Here is a 23,927-nt window from a genome sequence, read left to right as displayed (position 1 = left end):
ACTCCCACTTTTGGCTCAGATCATGATCTCACGGTTTGTAAGTTGGAGCTCCACATCGGGCTCTGTCCTGACAATTCAGAGCCTGGGGTCTGCTTCATGTTCTGTGTCTCCCTCTCTCTCTGCCCTTCCCCCACTCACACTCTGTCTCTCAAAAATAAACATTAAAACAAAAAGATGTGGGACACACACACATACAGACACACACAATAGAATTCTACTTGGCAATAAAAAAGAATGAAGTATTGTCATTTGCAACAATATAGATGGAAATGGAGGGTATTATGTTAAGCAAAATAAGTCAGTCAGAGAAAGACAGATATTATATGATTTCACTCATATGTGGAATTTGAGAAACTTAACAGATGAACATAGGGGAAGGGAAGGAAAAATAAGATAAAAACAGAGAGGTAGGCAAACCATAAGAGACTCTTAAATACAAAGAACAAACTGAGGGTTAAGGGTGACAGTAGGTTTGAAGGTGAGTTAAATCAGTGATGGGCATTAAGGCAGGCACTTTTCAGGATGAGCACTGGGTATCAAATGTAAGAGATGATTCACTGGGTTTTACTCCTGAAACCAAGACTACACTGTATGTTAACTAATGTAAAAAAAAAGCTGCATAAGGAAATGCAGGAATGCTAGACATCCTAGCTCTTAGCATAGATGTTTATGGGACCATGTTCAGCAGCTGTGGCCATAAAAGTACATCACACATCTTTCCCCCAAATACAAAACAAGCAGAGGAGGGGATTCAGAGGTCATTGAAAGGGATCCCTGGAGGATTTAAATCTAGGTAAAGTGTTAACATGGAGCCCCTAGAGGAAGAATGAAAATGGAAAGTCCTGCCTGCCCTTAGTCAACTTGCAAATTACCTTCTCCTGTCCTTATCCTTTCCACATGTAGGGTTTGACCTCTTTACATGTTTTTGGCTAATGCAATTCCAGAGTTTGAACTAGAAAACTTAAAGTTTCAAATATTTGGTAAAAAAAAAAACTCCAAAAGAAAAAACAACACCTCAATAAAAGAAGCAGGAAACAAACCTTTTCCTTTAAAGTGTAGAAAGCAGCCACTGTCCTGGGGCAGGTAGTAGTCCTGGTAATTGTTACACTTAAGGACATCTAATTTCAATGGTTGCTGCCATTCCTGTGAAAGTAACTTCAACCTCTAAATCTCAGTAATTCTGAGGGGCTGTCTCTTCTTTTTTACCCAAATTCATTATACTGAAATTAACCTGTTCTCTAAGAGGAATTTGGGAGGAGGGCTGGCTCTTCTCCTTCCTCCCACATACAATAGCTGATGACTCTGTAAGATTTCTTAGTTCAAGAAAGAATATGAGAGTCTGTACATCATTTAAGTTGCTGTAGGAAGTAATAGAACCAAACCAAACTCCTGGGCTATAAAATAAAGAAGGCTTTAATATAATAATATTCAAATCTAGCTTTTACTATTTAAGATAAATATTGCCACTCCAAGTAGGTAAATAGATGGGAGGAAAAAGTGTCAAGGAGATGGGATTCATCACAGCAAGTGTCCAAGCTGCTGAGGAAAGGTTGCACTATCACTGGACATTCACTCAGTCCTGAGCTTGATTGTGGCCAATTCTTCTTGTTCTTGAGTTCCACTGGTCAGTTAGGATTGGGGCTCCAGCTGGCAGGACAGGATGTAGCTAAAGAGAGAATGACACCTGTGAGTCGACCAGGAGCTACAATTCAGGTGTCTCTCCCAGTGTTTTCCCAGTAGCTGGAATCTGGTGTTCCAGTGATCACCAGGAAACAAGGCTTGAGGCTGCCCAGGGAGCCATGGATGCAGGATCCCTAGAGTGGCCACCAGAAAGAGTCCACGCCTTTGCCCAGCTCCTGATGGGCCTCACCTCTCATCCTCACTGAGTCGCTCCACAGTCTGGAACCAGGCTCTAAACTGCTCCTTCGGTTCTAGAGTGTAGTTATCTGCAGCCACCTGGAGGAGCATGATCTCTTTCATTACTTTGTATTCCTAGGCCAAGAGAAGAACAGGATGCACACAGAGCCTGGGTGGGTTGAGCAGTGGGATAGGGGACCAGTCCTAGGTCTTTGCACATGTGGCAGCCTTCCTTCCCTGAAAATTCATCCAGTCTCAACCTGTTCGCAGAGGTGAGTATAAATAGCCCCTCCTCCTGCAGGAAGTTATCCCTGATGCCACTCCCCTGACTTCACTTACCAGATGGATGGGTCTTACACTTTTTCATTATCAAACTATTCCAGTAAATGTGTGATGGAGGGGATGCAGCCAAGAAATATTCTTCCCAGGGGCATCTCTGGTATCCACTCCCCTACACTTCCCTAATAGGAAGTGCCACAAATGCTCACCTTAGTTTTTTTCTTATGGTTGATCTCATCGCCCTAGAAAGCAAATAGCCAAAGTCCATCAGAAAGAGCCCCTTGTTATTGCTTGTTCCTTATACACATCCTTTCTCATGTTGTTCTCTTGCCAGGACACACTAGACTGTCCATACACAGATAACAGGACTGGGATATAAGCCAGGCTCTGGGGTCCAGAGAAAGGAGGACATGGGGTGGACAGTCAAGCACCTTATAGCACAACCCTCTCTGATGACAGAAGGGGAGGCTGAAACCTCTGGGGGGAGGGGGCTGTTAGGCTATGTAAGTGCTTGCCGATGTGGAGGTGCCTGACTTTGCTCTCCCCCCATAAGCAGCCTGAGAGGGAGAGGCTGAGGTCAACTCAGACAAACTTCATGCAGCTTTGCATTCAGACAGTCTTGGGCACCAGGACCAGTGTCATAAGTGCAAACTCCCTTCACTCATCACTGAGATGAGAAACTCTAGCTCACAGGGGTAGCTGTGAAGCTCTCATGAGGGGAGGTTTGCCAAGTACTGAGGTCTCAGGACTCATTACAGGGGTTCTCCACTCCCAAACCTCAGGATTCTGGGCCCTCCTACACAATCTAGAGGTTCACTCACCTTCAGATAGTCCTCCATTGCAGTGTCCAGCATCACCATGTCAGTGAGGAAAGTGCCAAGGAAGGGGACAACACCCTGTGTCATTAGAGTAGGGGTGGGATGAGTCCCTGCTCTCAGGTGCACACAGGGACCCTCCCTTGAAAATGCTTCAGCCTCCTGGTCCACCCCAGGTTCTCACATGGAGCAGCCTAGGATCCCTAGCAGCCGCCTCTCAATTCCCCCTTACCCTCACCCTCCAAGGACATCAGACTTCTCCTAATCACCACCAGGACTTGCTTTTAGAAAATCAAATTGTATGTAGTCCTAGGCCCCTCTCCACCCACAAATCCATTCTGCATCCAGCTGGATAGACCCTCCTCCCAGTCACTTTAAAATAAGAGTTTTGGAAGCTGTGGCAACAAGAGGAGGAGCTGGAGTAGAAAGGTCCACCTGTCTTGATCTGGAGGCCTCCAGCTGTCAGAGAGGAGCCCTTCTCCTCTCACTCTGGAGGCTCTATTCCCCAGGAACACTCACCTTCTTCTGCAGCCTTTTCTGGGCTCTCTGGAGGCTCATCATCAGGGTGGCCCATTTAGATGGCCGCTCCTGCAGGGTCAAGGACAAGTTCATTGAGACCATAATATCCTCAGTCCACTCCCCCCCCCCACCATCTTTGACTTGAGACCCTGGACATCTGACCCAAGTCAGCTGGTACCAATGCTACATTATCCTTAAGCATGCTGTGAGTGATTCTAGCACAATCTCAGCTCCAACATTCACTCCATGTGTGACCTTGAACTTGCAGCCTGGCCTTCCTGAGCTTCTTTTCTCATTGAGAAAAGTGAGAACACCACCTACATCACATGGTCTTCTGAGGACTCAGTGTCCTATTACTATCATTATTGTTTCCCTCCACCCATCCCAACCCCACTACTGAGCAGAGGGCTGTCCTCTGGGCTCTCAAGCTGTATACAGGTCCCCATCTGGACTAGCTGTTAATATGGAGAGACAGGGTGTCTATAGCATCTGGTTGAACAGCACCTTCTTGCTCCACCCCCAATGGAATCTTCACCCCAAACTGTAACCATATTCATACCAAAGGCTTCACCTCCCCAAGGAATGCTTCAGGTCATTCCCCTACACAGCAGTCTTTCTTCATCCACTCAGGACCCTGTTCCCTCAGGCCCCACCCTCTCTCTTCCCAAACCTCCTCCTCCCATGATACCTTCAGGAACAGTTCCCTTCTCTGTGGGTTATCTTCAGTGCACAGCTTTTTAAATTTTTGAAAGCTCTTCCTGAATAGAGGAAAAAATGGCAGAAAAAATTATAGGAATAATGTGGCTTGAATGTAAGTTCCTCTTATTTGAGTACTCCAAAAAGTCAAACTGCCAGTATTAGGGTTTTCTCTGGATTCCTCTGAGAACTAAGGTGTTTGTAGGACATGGAGGGAGCTCTCATGTGAGTCATCCAGTGCCACCATTTCCATATTAATTGAGCAACTCTGTTTCAGTCAGTTGTGGTTTCAATTGGGCAGAGAGTTTTGTTGCTGTAAAGTAAGCACTTGATAATATTTAATTTGGGTCAACTCAGTGCGTGATATTTAAGAAAAAATATTTCTGTAGCTGGAGTCAGGGTGGACTATTCTCCAGGGTGGGTTATAGACCTGTACACCAGCCCAGGTTCTATTGCCAGGGTTTGCTGCCTCCCAGGAGGGTCCCAGTTACTGAGGGGGAAAAGATGTGCATATGGGAAATCCCTCATCCACCCTGATCCTTCTATGGAGAGAGGCATACTCACCTGGAAACTTTCTCCCATGTCTTCTTCAGACGGTAAATTGAGGCACTCTGCAGAGCAGAGAGGATGGCATGCAGTGAAGAGTAGTTCCGCATGATTTGACAGGCCTGGGGAAGGAAGAGAATGAGTGGTCATGTGGGTAGCAGGAGTCCTATTTGCTCTAAAGTATCAGTCTCCCTCAGTTTAAATTTTCCCTCCAAGATGACAGATATCCAGGTGCCTGCAGAAGGGCACATATAAGACCCAAAGAGTAACACTGCTGGGGAGAGGGAAGATTTTAGCTCATTCCAAGGAAGGAGCCAGGTAGGAACTGAGCGTTCCACCATTGGGACATGCAAGTAAAGGTCAGCATGTCCCTGGAGGGAAGAGCCTAGGGACTGTGCAGACCCTAGGGCTTAGACTAGGGACTCCAACCCTGAGAATTGATAAGGGAAATATCAGTTTCCAAGGCTCAGAAGAGTGACTCATCTTGGCCTCCCATAAAATACCTTGGCCACCTTTATCCAGTGCTCCACCACCATGGCCCTGTCCTGGGCTATCATTCTTGGGTTTCCAAGGCAGGTGGTGATGACACAGTTGACCACACTGTTAAATTGGGTGACGGTAGCACAGACTGTGGGTGCCAGGTGCTCATTACCAGGCTTATTCCGCTTGGACCAGATGGAGCCCAGGCACTGATGAGGCAGCACCTTCTTGAACAGCTCCTAGAGAATGGGGTGGGGAGGGTAGGGGTGTTCAGCCAGCCATTTCACATTCAGGATTAATGTCCTAGGTAGGAGGTTACCAGGTCAGAGCTTTAGTTCCTGAAGCTGAGAATGTGGCCTGAGCCTGATTGGAATCCCTGGATTTCATTCCATTCTATTTTCACTGAGGGAGTCAAGTACAGGAAGACCCAGGAGTGAATACTGGCAGGGAAGGAAGGAGAGAATTTGTACCCTGGTCATCCTTGCTAACCCCAGCCTCTAGATGACAGTTCAATGTGACTCCTCACAAGGGGGCATTTTCCACTCCACCTGTTTTTCCCTTTGGTCCTACTCTCCTTTCGATGCACATTCCCCCATGACAGTTACAACCATAGGTTTCTCTGTTTCCCCTTGTAGTTATGTACATGTCAGATGCCTAATAAGTGCACAGGGTGTTAAGACTCCAAGGAAGATGGGTGGGTGACCCATGGACTTGACTGCACCCAGTGAGCTGTCTTCCTCCACCTGAAGGACCAGGGCCTACCCATTTTTCTAGCTGTTCTAGCTCATTTAATCTACACAGTAACTCTGCATCAATTCTTATCAGTGCCTATCTCTACAGTTTGCAGCTGGACAGTGAAAGCTTGATTTAAGGACCTTGGCAGGGTAACATGGTTGATAAGTGGTCGAGCTGAAATTTGGACCCGGACTATAGTAGTCCACATCAGGGAAAGGCAGGTCTGGGTTAGCTGACGGCAAAAATGTAGAAAGTGCCCTGCCCTGTCCTGCCCTGAGAGCCCAGCTTCTTACCGCATCTATGTACGTTAGCTGCTCTGCCACCAGCTTGGGAGGGAAGTCCATGAGGCCGGGCTTCTCCTCATTCAGCTGGTTCTTTGGGGTCACATGCCCGTGGCAGGAAGGCTCTGGCGCTGGAGTTGGCTCTGTCTCTATTTTTAGAGCTGGAGTTAAAATTCTAAGTAAAGCTGATGATTGAGCTGATTGTAGCTGTGGACCTGGCACATATGCTGAAGAAGATGTTAACACTTGTTCCAGTTCTGGAACAGCTGATGGAGGTGATGCTGGCTCTGACGCTTGAGGTGATGGTTGAAACATAACTGGCGCTGTCTCTAGTTCCATAGTAGACCCCTTTTCTGGCTCTGCAACTGGAAGGAGCCCTGGGGCTGGCACTGGATCAGGATAAAGAGAAAGGTTCATCCACATAACTGACTTTCCAGGTGCCTTCCCAAAAACAGGACAGGTACCATTGCTTTCAAAACAATATTCAGCCCATGAACCCCACCCCAGTTAGTCTTCCCAGATTTTAATCCCCTTTACCATCTGACTCTGCCTCAGTGGGCTCCAGAGTTTCCTGATGCACCAGGATAAGGGCGGTGTGGTTCTTCAGGTCCCAGTCATGCAGCTTCATATCCACATAGGCTGTCTTTACTTTGAAACTGGTAAAATTCAGAGACTGCCAGGTATCCTGAAATTTCTGGTCAGGCCATGTACTCAAGATGGGAGAGAGGGTGCTGGGTAGAGTCATGTGTGGAGAAGCATCAGAGGCCTGGCCTTTTATTCCACACTGTACTCCCACAGCATCATTATTTCTCTATGGATCCCAGAGGATGGCCCAGCCCACTTCCAACCCCGCCTTTGCAGTGGAAGGCCTAGTCATCCAGAAAACCTGTGTGAGTCTGGTTTTTTCACTGATACTCTTCTCACCACGGCCTTGGGCATAGTCAATGCCATCCTCAGTAAAGACCAGTAATAGGGCTTACGTTTGAGGCCGATTTATGAGCAGTCTTCTCACTACACCTTCTGTTCTTGGCCCTAGTTGCTGTGGTAAGCAGAGGTAGATATGGAGAGAAGCAGGCAGAGCCAGATAGAACAGTCAAAGGGATGGGTCTCTTAGGCACCAACTGAACCCAGACTGTGCTCTGCTTCCCAGAAGTTTTGGGGCCCCACCCACAGCTCTCTTTGACTCATTTGCTTCTTCACAGGAAGCCCCCAAACATAAGCCCTCCTATGGAAATCAAGAGATCTGTGAGTTCCATGGTTCTGAAAGTCCTCCTCCAGCCACAACCCCTATAGTCTCTTATGCTGCTCTGTGGATGCAGGAGGCCCTCCTACTGAACCTGAAGACCCACTCATGTTTACTTGGTCTTGTAGTCTGTCATAATGGTCAAATAAGGGACAATCCTTTCATACCCAGAGGACGCCATGAAAATGTCACATATAATGAACCAAGGACATGAGTGTAGAGTGATTGCCTACTCTCTGACTAGAATTGACACCAAGGCATTGTGTCTACTTTATTCACTGAATTATCTTAGTGACTAGAAAAGTGCCTGCATTACTAGGTGATTAACATATATTGTTGATTGAATTAACCCAACCAGTACTTTTCAGATAACTGTGTGGGCCATGGGTGCCTCTGCCTGTCCCCCAGCAAGCCCTAGTCTGGCCATATAAAGGAAAAATACCAAGCCCAGCTAGATAGAATCTCAGAAGTCCTTTGCAAACAGGACAACTTCTGCTTTCCATGTCCTTTTCTAAATTCAGAAGTGCCACAGGCCTGCGAGGGTTGAGGTTGAGAGCTTCTTCACTGGAGAGAGAGAGAACTATTAAACCTAAAGATACTCAGCATGTCCAGCAGCCCTTTCTACAGAGTCAGGCACCAGATAAGCCCATGCCATGTTTTCTCCCATAGTTTACTACAGTTGACACTGTGAGGTTCATCCTCTTACCACCGCACTTCCAGAAGAGGAAAGTGAAGCTCATAGAGGTGCAGTGACATTCCCAAGATACACAAGTAGTAAATGGGAGGCTCCCCCCTGTGCTGTGTATGAGGCAAGCACTCACCTTTTGAACTGCTGTCCCAGGACTAATTGGGCCATGGGGAACACCTGGTATATGCAGAAAATGGTTGTGATGGTTGAGATGTTTCTATCCTGGAAAGGTGATTGTAGCAGGGACTGTAAAAAATTTTCCATTGTGCCTTCCTTGAGCTTCAGCATTGTACAGGCCTCATCCAGGGACAGGGTTGATTCCTTTTAACACCGGGTAGACAAGGAGGGGCATGTAGTCAGCTTCAATGCCATGAACTACCAGGAAGATCAGGGTCTGGTTCTCAGACCAAAGACCCCCATCCCTTTGGGAACTTGTGAAAGAGAAGGGACTCGGGTGCCCACACAGAATAAGGTTCTAGGCTTAAAATTGCAATTGGTTTTATGGGGGAAATGATAAACCATTGGTAACTTCCAAGCATTCTCTTAGCTGAGCAACAATAGCACTTCTTTTAATAGCCTATATTAAGAGCATTATGCCAGTGAATCATCAGTAAACATCCCTACTGTAGATATGAGAAAACAGAGGGTTAGAATTTCGAATGCTGCTCAAGATCATATAGGTTAGTCCTGAGAATTGTCAAAAGCATGGGCTGCATTTCCTCTAAGCTAATGAGGCTTGGTCTGTTCCTGATAGGGAGAAAGTTTCTGGGGGAAACCACCTTCTTCAGCAGGCCCCAGGGAGCCAGTCAATTGTAGTCTGGGTTCCAGGCTTACCCTGATCATCTCTGGGTCCCGAGAAAGGACATGAATCTGGACCTGTTCTCACCCTATACCAGCACTTGATGTTGTTGCTGGACTGATGCACCTGCTGCTTGTCAAGGGAGATGGAATTTAATCCTTAGAGCAGCTCATCAAAGATTTCCTGGGTGAAACTCTTAAAAGACAGAGGCAGGTATCTCAGCCAGGAGGCATCAAAGTCCTTCCACCCAATTAGTGCTTCCATGTTATGGCAGATCTAGCAACCTAAAACATTCTTTTAGGACACTTAAGATTTTCCCTGCATCACTGTTGACATGAAAACAGAATTGAATCCTGTCAAGTTCCAACAGACTTGAAAGGCTGAAACAGTGGCACACAACCTCCTTTATGGAATATTATGAAGACATATAAGAACACAGCTCATGACTTGGTGGGCCTACAATAATTTAATGTGTTCTGAGAGACAAGACATTACAGAAACATATAGAATGGCTTCATCCCACCCTTAATTTTGTGTTAAATCACCCTGTTTTGTGTGATGATATGTAAGGGCTTGGAGAAGTTCTGCAAGGACAGTGGAGCTGAGTGCTACCCAGGATATCTGGGGCAAGTAGGTAAAATAATAAAACAGCAGTAAAATGCAAAGATACTCATGGCCTCATGAAAAGTAAAAAATAAATAAATAAATAAAAATGATTAATTAAAAACATTAAATATGTTCTCTATCAAAATATAAAAAATAAAATACATACACAATACATGCATTCTCTACCATTCCAATATATGTAAAGAGTATCCTCCTACCTTACCACATAGCTGGTGGCAGAGGTTTGGATATTCAGATTATTTTGTGGTTGGGCCTGTGGGACGCTCATGTGGAAATACAATGTGAGGGCCTCAGGTTTGGCCCCATATTTATGTGCAGGCCTGTGCATATTTATGTGCAGGGTGTGAAAAACCCTCTTCCCATTCTTACCTCAGAGCAGCGCTGATTCTTGGTATCCTTCTGCACCTGACACTTATCTAGGGCGCTGCAGTAGTTGAAGCCATGGACCAGCTCCTCAAAGATATCTTGGGTGAAGCTCTGCAAGTACAGTGCCCCGTAGTCGGGCCAAGAGACCTTAGGGTCCTCCCTGGACATTGCCACAAGGGGACATCCCCATTAGAAATTGTGTTCTCTACAGTACAGGCTAAGAGGGGAAGCTGTAAAGACATCCAGCAAGGAGGAAACCAGAAGAAACTCTAGGGCTCGTAATTAACATATAGGTAGTTGAACTTGGTCCCCAGCAATTATCTTCTCCTGCCTGCCAAGACCTGGGGTATGAACATGAGAGATGTGCTAGGCTTTCAACACCTGACATCTTGCTTCTGCTCATGAAGGGCATAGCCCTCGTCCTCTGTCCCCTCCCCTGATCTCTCTCTCTCTCTCTCTCTCACACACACACACACAGACACACACAATGAGGGGCAAGAGGTGTAGGCCTGCTCTGGGCAGGATCAGAGTTGTGGCATGCTCTCCAGTGGGCTGCCCTGAGCTACCTTGTGTTACCTGTGAGCGCCTCCTGCCAAATGACCAACAGCTTCGGAGATGAGGGCTGAGCTGATGTCTACAGTGACATAAAGGTTTCTCACTCTGGGCTTTCTTAAGCCCACATATCCTGAAAATGGGGATACAGCAACAGAACATTTTGTTCTCTAGAGTGACTCTGGGCAAGTGAGCTGGAAAGCAGGCCATCTCTAGAATGTGGGCACCTGGTTACCAGAGTTCTAAGTTCTGTTGAAGCCTATCACCAAGGAAGTGAAGTCACTTTTTCAAGATTCCAGTACCTGGGGCCCTTCTTTAAATGAGACCTATCTAGAACCCCTTATTGATAGTTGACTGCTTATCTTTCTCCTCCAATGTCATCTCCTTAACTGTAAACAATGAGTCAAAAATGCCATAGCCACAACTCCCTGGAAATGCAAGTAGGGTTCTAATTTTGAGGATACAGAACTGAATTCAGCTTTTTTTCTTTGTTTTACCAGTTATATGTCCTAACTCAATGTGTCTCTCAAGTATTCCATAGTTTCCTAATGTGCATGTTGGGATCAGGCTAGAATATACTTCCTAGGAGCCTCATCGGGTGTAAATGGATAATATTTATAATATGTGTGGGCTGGGGCACCTGGGTGGCTCAGTCGGTTAAGCGTCCGACTTCGGCTCAGGTCACAATCTCGCGGTCTGTGGGTTCGAGCCCCGCGTCGGGCTCTGGGCTGATGGCTCAGAGCCTGGAGCCTGCTTCCGATTCTGTGTCTCCCTCTCTCTCTGACCCTCCCCCGTTCATGCTCTGTCTCTCTCTGTCTCAAAAATAAATAAACTTAAAAAAAAATTTAATATGTGTGGGCTGTTATCCAGTGTATCTGAGGCCCAAAATCAAGTATGGAAGAATTTAAAAAAGGGGCGGGATGTGGCATGGAGTACTATTCAAAAGAGACATCAGTGTAGTAATGGAACAGTCACTCTTCCTCTTGGCCTTATTTTAATACGGGTCCCATGATGGGGTAGAATGGTAGTAAAACCAGTTGTTTCCTGTTGTATTTAGAATGAGACTCAGTTGTCTCATTTCAATCTATGAGGGGGCAGCCTTCACAATGGCTCCCCATGCTGACTTGTGGTATATTGTTTTGTAACTCCTAAGTGGCTAGCGACTGGTTTCTGACCAATAGGATACAGCCAATGTGATGGAAAGTCATGTCTAAGTTTCAATTTCAAATAGTCTTTCACTTCCTAGTTACTTCCTCTCATGTACCATTTCTCTCCTCTTTCCCTTTACCTTTTTCTTTATCCCTTTTTTCTTTATCTTTCTTTAACCAAAAATCAAGTAGTGTTTTGAGCTGCCATTATATAGAGGCTCACATGGCAGAGAACTGAGGCAGTGTCCAGGCTGAAAGACACATAGGAACCCAGGCTCTGAGTCCAAATGGCATCCTGAATCATATGAGTCAACTTGGGAGAAAATATTCTTCCAATCTAGCCTCAGTTGAGGCCACAGCTGCAGCTTCTGACATACCCTGAGGCTGGGGAACCAAGTTAATATGTGCCTGGTTTCCTCATCCACAAAAAATTGTGAGGTATTAAATATATGTGTTTTACAGTGCAAGGTATTGGGACAATGCAGTAACAGAAGAGCAACAGATAACTTTCTACCAGGCCTCAGCACTTCTCCCTGCCCCTCCTCCCTCCCCTTTGCTCTCCTCCTAGTTTCCCTCCAGCCACACTGGCTGCCTTTTTCACCTCCTCTGGACAAACTGGCTTCTGTTAGTGAGTGTCTGAAGCAGTGGTAGCTTCTTCCTGACACACTGCACGATGACTTGTTCAAGTCTAGCTCCCTTTTGTCATTCTGTTCTCAGCAATGTCATCCCCAGTGAGGCCTTTCATACCTTCCTACCCAATGACTCTCCAGCCTTCATTCATAGCACACATCATTTGCTTTTTTCTTTCACATGCCTTTGCTTTTGTGCTATTGCCTATCTCTAGACCTGAGTTCCTGGAAGGCAGGTAGCTCTTGGTATTTTCAGCTCCACACATGGGCCCAACAAGGTACCTGGCATCAGGTTAAAAGCTTAGTGAATAGTTAATAAATAAATGACAAGGTCTTGGAGCCCATCTCCCCTTTTAACCACCTACACTGAAGAGAGAAATATTGCTAACAGTTTCAAGTTGTTTCTGGGCAGGAGGACAACCACAATGGCCTGTACATGACTTTTCATGCTCCAGTTCCTCCAGCAGAACACCCTAGGTATCATGGAAGAAGACTTCTTGAATTCTGTTCTCCAGCTCTAGCATTATAGCCCCAAGCAGGCATACCACCAAAAAAAGGGATATCTTTATTTGGGTATCCTCAAGGCAGTGGCTTTCCAGAGTCACGTGGGCAAAAGAACAGGACCTTCAGCTTCCAAAGCAAAGGATTTCAGATGCCTCCTTCTACTCTTTTTTTCTGTCCACTCCCATGGTGTCCTCTTTACTAATACATCACCCTCACCTCAGCCAGAAGAGTGATTCTGCACCCACCATTGTATATCCAATTAGGACCCTGAAGGTTCAGTGCAGACTGGTCTTGTCCATGGACCCCAGATGCAGTGTACAGTGCTCTGGCATTTTCCCAGAGAATATAAACAAAGACAAACAGGTGCATAAAAAGGTGCCTGATGTAGCTAACCATCAGAAAGATGCAAACCAAGGTCACATTGATATATCACATCACATCAATTTGAATAGCTATCATAAAAAAGACAAGAGATAAATGCTAGTGAAGATGTGGGGAAAAGGGAACCTTTGTCCACTATTGGGGGAATAGAAAGTTGGTACACTCACTATGGAAAATAGTATGGAGATTTCTCAAGAAATTAAAAATAGAACATAATCTAGCAATTCCACTTCTGGGAACATATCCATAGCAAACAAAACAATATGTCCAAGAAATCTCTGCATCTCCATGTTCAGGAGGCATTATTTTCAACAGTCAAGACACAGAAAAGTTTTTGAAATTTGAAGCCAAATGACTTTGAGTCTGGGAGGAAAAGAGACTAAGCTGCTACCAGGGAGACACCGGGACAACCTGAGGGGCCATAGGTGGGTGATTGTGGACTGGGAGAGATACAATGGGCCACGCTGGCACAGAGGGAAGGGATCCCCTTTGTGGAGAGACAAGGGGAAGAGAAAGAGAGTCTGGGGAAGCTTAAGGCTGTATGTGGACAAGAGATAAACCTCCGATTGGGACAGAGAGGGATCCCATCTCTAACTGTGGGACTTTCTCCAGACTGGAGCTGGCTGCCCTGTTCACACACCTGGGGAGGAGGGGAGCCAACCCCAGGCTTAGTGGCTAGGTCAGGACGCTGTCTGCAGTAGGAGAAAGCGGTCCCCTTCCTGAAGGGCTGCAGGATAAGACAAAACCAGCTGGGACCACATATTGGGTGGCATGGAGAGACACTTCCCCAGTATCAGGGTGCACAGAGAGGGGGGTTTGAATCCTAGCCAAGCACTGGGGCACGGGAGTTGGTGGAGTGAGGCAGACTGCGTCCTCTGCACCCATAGCACAGTGAGAACAGCTTGAACAGAGTGATTTGGGACACCAAGTCTGTGGAGAAGAGACTGCGGGGTGGTCGTCATTTTTCTTCCCACCACCAGCAACGTGGGGCCTCAGAGATCAGTTCACAGAGTCCACAGTGGAAGTGGGACCCATCTACACCAAACCACACTCCTCTGTGCCAGGTAACTGTATCTACTGGAGTGGGATAGACACTGAGGAACCAGACAGCCCCCTTCTCCAGACCAGCACTGCTGCATTGCCTGGATTAATTCTCAGACAATTCTTGCTATTTATATTCTTCCTTCCTTTTCTCCTTCAAATCTCTTCCCTCCTCTAGTCTGGTTACTCTGTTTGTTGGTTTGTTTAAGCAGACATATTTAATCCATTCTCTTGATATATGTTCTACACCTACTTCTTTCCTTTCTCTCTCTGGAATAATCAAGCCCTTTAGTTTCTCTGTCTGGGTAACTTTATCTTTGTTTCTTTTTCCACACCTCCTTCTTTATTCTCAATAAGATACTAGCAAATCGAATTCAATATCACATAAAAAGAATTATTCAACATGATCAAGTGGGATTCATTCCTGGGATGCAGGGCTGGTTCAATATTCGCAAATCAATCAATGTGATACATCACATTAATACAAGAAAAGATAAGAACCATATGATCCTGTCAATAGATGAAGAAAAAGCATTTGACAAAATACAGCATCCTTTCTTGATTAAAACCCTCAAGAAAGTCGGGATAGGAGGAACATACTTCGACATCATAAAAGCCATTTATAAAAAGCCCACGGCTAATATCATCTTCAATGGGGAAATAGAGTATTCCCCCTGAGACCAGGAACACGCCAGGGATATTCACTCTCACCACTGTTGTTTAACATAGTGTTGGAAGTCCTAGCATCAGCATTCAGACAACAAAAGGAAATCAAAGGCATCAAAATTGGCAAAGATGAAGTCAAACTTTCACTTTTTGCAGATGACATGATATTTTACACGGAAAACCTGATAGGCTCCACCAAAACTCTGCAAAATTGATATGTGAATTCAGCAAAGTCGCAGGATACAAAATTAATGTACAGAAATCAGTTGCATTCTTATACACTAATAATGAAGCAACAGAAAGACAAGTAAAGAAACTGATCCCATTCACAACTGCACCAGGAAGCATAAAATACCTAGGAATAAACCTAACCAAAGATGTAAAAGATGTTTTCAGATGTATGCTGAAAACTATAGAAAGCTTATGAAGGAAAGTGAAGAAGACACAAACAGAAAAACATCCCGTGCTCATGAACTGGAAGAATAAATATTGTTAAAATGTCAATACTACCCAAAGCGATCTACACATTCAATGCAATCCCAATCAAAATTGCACCAGCATTCTTCTCGAAGCTAGAACAAACAATCCCAAAATTTGTATGGAACCACCAAAGACTCCAAATAGCCAAAGTAATATTGAAGAAGAAAACCAAAATGGGAGGCATCACAATCCCAGACTTTAGCCTTTACTACAAAGCTGTAATCATCAAGACAGCATGGTATTGGCACAAAAACAGACACATAGACCAATGGAATAGAATGGAGACTCCAGAACTGGACCCACAAAAGTATGGCCAACTAATCTTTGACAAAGCAAGAAAGAATATCCAATTGAAAAAAGACAGTCTCTTTAACAAATGGTGCTGGGAGAACTGGACAGCAACATGCAGAAGGATGAAACTAGACCACTTTCTTACACCATTCACAAAAATAAACTCAAAATAGATAAAGGACCTGAATGTGAGACAGGAAACCATCAAAACCCTAGAGGAGAAAGCAGGAAAAAACCTCTCTGACCTCAGCCGCAGCAATTTCTTACTAGGCACATCTCCAGAAGCAAAGGAACTAAAAGCAAAAATGAACTATTGGGACTTCATGAAGATAAAAAGCTTCTGCATTACAAAGGAAACAATCAACAAAACTAAAGGGCAACTGATGGAGTGGGAGAAGATATTTGCAAATGACATATCGGATAAAGGGCTAGTGTCCAAAATCTATAAACAACTCACCAAACTCCACACCTGAAAAACAAATAATCCAGTGAAGAAATGAACAGAAGACATGGATAGACATTTTTCCAAAGAAAGCATCCCAATGTCCAATAGACACATGAAATGATGCTCGACATCACTCCTCATCAGGGAAATACAAATAAAAACCACACTGAGATACCACCTCATGCTGGTCAGAGTGGCTAAAATGACCAAATCAGGAGGCTATAGATGCTGGTGAGGATGTAGAGAAACGGGAACCCTCTTGCACTGTTGATTGGAATGCCAACTGGTGCAGCTGCCCTGGAAAACAGCGTGGAGGTTCCTCAAAAAATTAAAAATAGACTTACCCTATGACCCAGCAATAGCACTGCTAGGAATTTACCCAAGGGATACAGGAGTGCTGGTGCATAGGGACACATGTGCCTCAATGTTTATAACAGAACTTTCAACAATAACTAAATTATGGGAAGAGCCTAAATGCCCATCAACTGATGAATGGATAAAGAAGATGTAGTTTTTGTATACAGTGGAATACTACTTGACAATGAAAAAGAATGAAATCTGGCCACTTGCAGCAACATAGATGGAACTGGAGGGTATTATACTAAGTGAAATAAGTCAGTCAAAGACGGATACCATATAATTTCACTCATATGTGGGTATTGAGAAACTTATCAGAAAACCATGGGGGAGGGGAAAGGGGAAAACGTTACAGAGAGGGAGGGAGGAAAACCATAAGAAACTCTTAAATACTGAGAACAAACTGAGGGTTGATGGTGGGTGGGGGGTAGGGGAAAGTGGGTGATGGCATTGAAGAGAGCACTTCTTGGGATGAGCACTGGGTGTTGTATGGAAACCAATTTGACAATAAATTATATTAAAAAATAAACAAAACAAGCAAAGCAGAAAGAAACCCACAAAAACCAGATTTTTAAATACAAAAAACAACAGAGGGGAGGTTGGTGGGAGGATGGGTGAAGTTGATAAAGGGATCAAGAGGTCCAGATTTCCAGTTACAAAATAATTAAATCACAGACATGAAAAGTATAGCACAGGCAAGATAGTCAATAAGATAGTTGTAACGTTGTTTGGTGACAGATGGTGACTACACTTATCGTGGTGATCACCAAGTATATAATTATACAGACTTGTTGAACCTGAAACCTGTATGCTCATTATACCACAATATATAGTGAATATCACACTAAAACAATCTTAGTTTACTCATTATTTTTAATTGATTGAATCTTTTACCGCCCTGTTAATATAGGTTACGCAAATGGATTGATTTTTTTAAATTTATTTTTGAGTGAGAGAACATGAGTGGGATAAGGGCAGAGAGAGTTGGACGGGGCGTACAGAGGTTCTAAAGTGGTTTCCTCACTGACAGCAACAAGCCCAATGCAGGGCTCTAACTCATGAACCATGAGATCATGACCTGAGCTAAAGTTGTATGCTCAACTGAGCCATCCAGGCACCACTGGATTGATTTTTTAATACACATGATCATGTACTGACTACAGGTCTACAGATTCTCCTATTTTAAGTTTTGTTTAGGTGTTGTTATTTCTACCAAGTCAACCTCTCTGACTTTTATAATTCCTATTAAAACACATCCAGATACATTTTTAATTCCATCAATGTTTAGTTAATTATAACATTTGACTATTTACCATTTGATTATTCTGTTTTGTGAAGATTATCATAACTAATAATATGCACCAGGTAGGTTCTAAGTATATATTATTGGAAAATAAAAAGTGTCAAAACATTGTATTATTTTGAATTATAGAAACCTAATTTGATTCAGCTCTTTAGGAACACGGTGTCTACCTAACAGGCGCTACAACCTTAGAATCATCCCACTCCTTGTATGAAATAGAAAGGACTTGCTTAGAACTACTTACAAGTAACAGTCAGATGGAAGCCATCTAGTGCCTCTGGTCATTCAGGTGGGAACAGAAATCAGGGATTCCACTCAAATTTCTGCTTTCAAAGCAAGACTTTTGTTATTTCTGTGGCTGAATAAAGAAATAGAAAAGAGAGGCTATGGAAAGTGAACAAAAGCCCAGTTTGTGTGACAATAACATCCTCTTCTCCTCTTCAACTTCTGGTAGTTTCCACCTTTCCATTATCTCTTAATCTATACAGAGAAAGATTTCTTTTCAGGCAGCCATTCAGAAAATTACAAGGCAATGTTCCCAATGTCTACTGAAGCCAGGAGTGACAAGATGAAATTCAGGTCAATTTTTTGTGGTCAGAAGCATGCTGTGGGACTTTGGGGAGGCTGCTCAAACAGAAATGACACAGCTGGGAGGGCCTGCTTTGCTCTCCTTCTGCTCTCCTGCCTGATGTCTGAAATGAAGACAGGGTGGTTGGTCTAGTCTGAAGCTCCAACTGCCATCCTGGTCCATGGACAGCCCTGATGATAGGGACCACATGCTAAGATGTTGGAGCAAAAAGACAGATAATGTAAGAACTGCCATAGTGGGAATTTCAAGATTAAGTTGCATAACCTTCCTTTAGGATTTTGTTGTTGTTGTTGTTTCCTAATGAAAAAGGAGTATCTCTCTCCTGTGTGACCTTGGACAAGAGAGGTCACTTCTCTGGGACATATTCCCCTGTGCATAGTGGCAGAGATAAGAGTGAAGGCAGATTGGATAATTCTCATATCTGATGCTTTTACATGGCCAACATCTATGTTATTTTCTAATAGAAAGAGAAGGAATGTCATTGGACGAGGAGGGGGCAAGGGCACTGAGACTTACTTCATGACCAAAGGGATGGATATGCTGTCTATGCATGCACAACATGCCTAATCTCTCCTCAGTAGGGCATCTGGCTTTTGTTGTCTACCAGTCTTGAAATGAGGCCTTGTTGACTAGTGGCTTGTCCCCTAATGCACCCCTGTGATAATAAGCATTCTGTACCTATGCTTACCTGAGCAGCGTCCCACACTGACACCCCATTCAGTACTAATTGAGCATGAAAACTTACCCTGGCTGATCACTTGCTTATGCTGTTCCACATCTTAAATCCTGATGTACAATTGGGAAATTGTGGCCCAGAAAGAAGTAGGTACTGACTCATCCCACAGGAGGTTATCTGAAGATTAGGCCAAGCTCCAGCTTCCTTGGTCAAGTCTCAACCCTTCCCTTCAGGTTTATTTTAGAAATGAGAGACCCTAAGATCCTAGGAACCCTGCCCACTTCCTCCCCATATGGGGTTATTTTCATCCCTGCATCCTCACATGTACACAGGCACAAGAGCTCATATTGACTTCTCAAGTGAGGACCATGAAGGTACAATCAAGGAAGAGTAGAAACCAGGTAAGTGACATGAGGCAGAGGATAAAGAGCATGAAAGCAGCTCTTCCATGGAACAGGGGTATCCATTCTCCTGGCTTCATGCTTGGGAGCTCAAAAATGGGGAGGGGATCCCTACACTTCTAGATTTCTACCTAGTTCAGGGCTATCCCTGGCCCAGCCTGAAGAAGTCAGGACTGGGGTCTTGTCTTCCACATCTGTGGATACCTGGAGCTAAGATAAGACCATCTTGCCTTGGGTAGACTGGGTATATGATAAAAAGTTCAGTGTCCTCCTATATAAAGTAACTTCCTTCCTGTTGGTGACTGTAAGAATTTCATATGCTCATAAAGTTCCTAATGGCCTTGGATCTCCAGTGATGACCCACTGTGCACTGAGAACCTGAGAAAATGATTTACACTCCCTGGAGATCCTTTAGAACTGACAGAGGCTTCAGGGATTGTGTGGATAAGAGCTTGGGATAAAGAAGAATATGCCAGAGTACTGTGCACTCATACCACTGTCTAAGGACAAGATCAGTGCTTGTTGTACCCTGAGAGTTCTCATCTGGAAGTAAGTTAGGATGTCTCACAAGTAAAGAGGGCATTGTGGGGGTGGATAGGAATCAGAGAGCAAGGGAGGTTCTTGATGTCCCTCTCACAGCCTTGGAAGTTTTCAGGTCCTGCTCCTTTACCCTAGGGGTCTGAAGAGTCTCTGTTATGCAGACACTCAAATAAAGAGGCCTGTTTTTGGTTGTGTTTCTGCCTGGGATGCAGTGCTGGTGCTGACCTCCAGGAGAAAGGCAGGCTCATGTCTTTTATGTCCACTGAGTTTTGGGGCAGTTTTTTCCTTTATTGTTTTCTGGGTTTTTTTTTTTTTTTGTTCAGTTTTGTGGAGATATATAACATACAACATTCTATAAGTTATTAATGCTATGTGATATATTTCAAAGGTGCTAAGGTAGTAAACCCTAAAATATAACAAAGGAAAATGTATATATTTATTTTTGGTGGTGAATGTTAACTAAAGTTATTGTGGTAGCCATTACACAATATGTATATGCCAAGTCATTATGTTATACACCTTAAACTTCTAGAGCCCACTGTGCCTTTAGGCAGAGGTCTTTTTGGCTGTCTCTCCCCACCCCCTGCCTCAGAAACAACTTGCATCTCCCTTTATCAGCAGTGTTCACCTCCACTATTTGAGTTTGTTAAAAGTAGAAAGAGGGGCACAAGATCTTCCCATATGTTCATTCAACAACTCTGTGCCAAACCCTCACCCTGTGCCAGGAATCCTAGTGGGCCTAAGTGAGGGGTTGAAAGTAACCCAGTTGTCCCTGCTTGCCAGGAGGTCACAGTCTGAAGTGGAGATAGATAAGAGCACAAAAGCAAAGATATGTGAAGGAAAAGAGAAAGTGGTGTAGTGCAAACACTGCAGGGTGCAATGAAGGAGGGTTGGGGAGGGCAGTCTTAAAGTGTCACTAGGAGAATCTTGCTAGAACCAGAATGAAAAGAGGGAGCCACCCTGAAGAAGTCTAGGAGCAGTGTGTCAGAGAGAAGCCACAATAGGTGCTGAAGCTCAGAGCCAGAAGTTGGTTTGACCAAAGGAGTGTAGAAAGTTGGCCAGAGAGGCTGGAGAGAACCTGGCAGGAGAGAGGAGGGAAAGGAAAGCATGGCAGGACCTCATTCTGGGCCTGGTAGGCTGTTATAGTCTCCTTTCTGACTACATTGCCCCAAAACATTGCATTTTAAGACTACATATATTTTAATAACTCACAATTTGTGTGGACCAGTGATCTCAGTATGGCTTAGCTCAGTGTCTCTGCCTCGATGTAGCTCACAGGCTGGTGCTTCAGCCTCAGCTGAGGCTCCACTGGTGGAGGATTTGTTCTCAGTATCACTCAAAGGATATAGGATGCAGTTTGGACAGACAGTCCAAGTTCCTTTCTGTCTGTTGGCCTTGGCACTCTGTTGGTTCCCTCCTATGTGGGTCTCTACACAGAGCAGCTCCAAACATTGGGTTTGATTCCCCAACTTGAGGGAAATGACAGAGAGATAGTGATAAAAACATAGATAGAGATGAAGAGGAAGAACACATGGGAGGGAGTAAGAAGGAAGTGAGATAATTTTTTGTAATTAAAATTTAGAATGACCTCCCATCACTCTGGCTGTATTTTGTTAATCAGAAGCCTATTTCTAAACACTCAAGGGATGTGTATACCATGGGTGGGGATCACTGAAAGCCATTGTGGAGGCAGCTCACCTCATAGGCTAAGATGATATGCGTGGGTCTCATCCTAAGTATAACAGGAAACAATTCAACAGGTTTATGCCAGAGGATGACAATATCTGAATTTGCATTATTTAAAACCCCTCATGGTGCTCATTTGAAAAATGAGCCAGGTGGGAATTTATTCCAATGTCACATTGCTATAACCAAGGACTGTTTTGAGTAATAGTACAAACCCTTCTTGTAATTCTTCAATGGCTCAGTTTGTGCCTTAAGACACGTGGCACCATCCCATAGGTGTTCTAGATATTACTTCAGATACACCTGATGAGGTCCCTAGAAAGTAAACTCTAGCCTGATCGCCACTGTGCAAGCTTGGACACTTAGAAAGGACCTAAGAAACACAGAGATTTTCCCAGGAAACAGAACTGGTAAGAAAAAGGTCTGAATGCAGCTCTGTCTCCTCAAAGCTAGGATCCTGATTACATTTTCAGAAAGCTGTGAAAGGGATGATTAGGATAATTTTGAATGGTCAAGGTGTTAACATGAGGGAGGAGGGTGAGTCATCAACAGCCCACAGGTGAATTTGAAGGAAGGTGATTGAAGGAAGGGGCATTGGTAATGGCATCTTTAAAAAGTGACCCTACTACCTTCCATAGACCTGAACAGAAGTTAGAATTGTGGTAACCAAACACCCACAATCTACAGACAACCCCCTATCCACCTTACTTGAGTGGAAACACTGAGAAAAGCAAGACACTGCAATGTCTTATCCCTAGTTTCAGAGGATCTGGGCTCAGGGAAGCCCTGAGGGAGAATCTTTTTTTCACTGTAGACCTTGGTTCAGCCATCATCGCTGATGCCTCTAGGCATTTGGAAGGAAGCGCCAAAAGGTAACACAGAATATTAGCCCAAGACAGAATTGTGATCTCAGGCCAGAACAGAATTGTGATCTCATCTGAGCTTCCCCACACCCCTTTCCCCACATCACATATGTCTGTTGAGGAGAGAGAAGGCAGGCGATGAGAGGAGGGAACTTCCTGGACAGGAGGAAGCGGTTAGGTATTGGAAACCTGCTGCATTTGTCATTCATAGTCATAGCTGGTGCATGAGAAGGTGAGTTCCTCTACCCATACATTAATCGTGAACCCTAGAGGTTTCATCTTGTTCCCTCCCTGACTAGAGATTTTTGTGGATGCATGATTGTGCCTGAACTGGGGAACAGATTTTCTCTTGGGGGTATCCCCACAGTGGTATAGTCCAGACATGTCTTTGATTCCTGGCCCAGCTACCATGCACCGTCTTTGCAGACTTCACTAGGAGAGCACTGAGGTGCTACCTGGTAGGTTCCACTAGTATATCTCCTTAGAGATAGGTCAACAACACTATCAGAGCTGGTCTGTGGTGAAAAAAAAGCAGAATGGCTTTGACACACAGGATTCCAAGATGATTGGGGCAGGATCAGAGCTCAGATTCAAATCTGGAGACTTTCCTGGGACTCTCCCAGGGCTTTCCCACTGAGCATCTCACACGCCCACTGCCAAAGCAATCTGGACCTCCCCAAGTAAACCACCAGCTGTGTGGTAGAGTAGAAATACATTCTTCACATATTTATTGCAAAAGTAGGAAAAAAATATGTTATCTTTGTGTTTTGTTACTGTTTCCATTGTTTTAATTGCCCACCAAAGTATCCAGGCCATCAAATGTCCTTGCAGGCTTTGTCCAAGTCTTACAAATTCTCACACATGATATGATATTTTATATAAAATAGAAGATTAGGATAATTGTATTTTATACATTTCTCTACAACTCATCATCTCACAGAACAAATCAAATCATTGGCCCACCAGGTCAGGAGCTATGGTCTTACTCATTTTCATAATATCCTTCAAGGGAGTTCATTTGCCAGTGATTCAGCATTTCAGTGTTCTTGGACCTTGACACAATTCAGTTCTGCTGCCATTTCAGCAGTGCTGCAGGGTCCATCTTCACAGTGTCCTAACAGACTGTATTAGTTTGCTAACTTAAAACCACAGATTGAGTGGAAGGCCTCTGATGCCTGCTGGCTAGATTCTAGGCTATGTTTTTTGCAGAGCTCCACTCAGGACACTGTCAAGGAGCTAGACAATGTGTTTAACTACTCCATCTCCCTAGACAAGAGGCACTTGTATCAGGACACCAACAATGGCCAACAGTGGTATGGGTAACTCAACACAGAGTGGTCCCCACACCCAGGGCCCCAAGATTACTGAGATGGACCCAGAATGAAAACTCAAAACTAAGAAATTGTAGGGCCTTCGAGGAATGTGGATTCTGTGTATCATTCCA

General features: G+C 44.4%; 1 protein-coding gene across 2 annotated transcripts; it reads right to left on the bottom strand.

The window, feature by feature from the left end:
* Nucleotides 1-988: 988 nt before the first annotated feature.
* On the bottom strand, nt 989-10,683 carry LOC109261773 (ral guanine nucleotide dissociation stimulator-like). 2 transcript variants are annotated; one of them, XM_053889972.1, is made up of 12 exons: nt 10,508-10,683; nt 8,273-8,460; nt 6,746-6,939; nt 6,221-6,597; nt 5,216-5,431; nt 4,731-4,834; nt 4,159-4,228; nt 3,471-3,539; nt 2,958-3,032; nt 2,346-2,378; nt 1,871-1,992; nt 989-1,666 (listed from the first exon to the last, which is right to left on the bottom strand). In XM_053889972.1, the coding sequence occupies exons 1-12, from the start codon at nt 10,643-10,645 to the stop codon at nt 1,630-1,632; spliced, it is 1,623 nt and encodes a 540-aa protein (XP_053745947.1). In that variant the 5' UTR covers nt 10,646-10,683; the 3' UTR covers nt 989-1,629. The 2 variants fall into 2 exon arrangements, with proteins under 2 accessions (XP_053745947.1, XP_053745946.1); XM_053889971.1 differs by lacking the exon at nt 10,508-10,683 and adding an exon at nt 9,935-10,272.
* Nucleotides 10,684-23,927: the final 13,244 nt, after the last annotated feature.

Source organism: Panthera pardus, unplaced genomic scaffold, assembly GCF_024362965.1.
Source record: "Panthera pardus isolate Hobbes unplaced genomic scaffold, ASM2436296v1 HiC_scaffold_25, whole genome shotgun sequence".
Lineage (NCBI taxonomy): Eukaryota > Metazoa > Chordata > Mammalia > Carnivora > Felidae > Panthera > Panthera pardus.
This window is presented reverse-complemented; position numbering and strand designations above follow the sequence as displayed.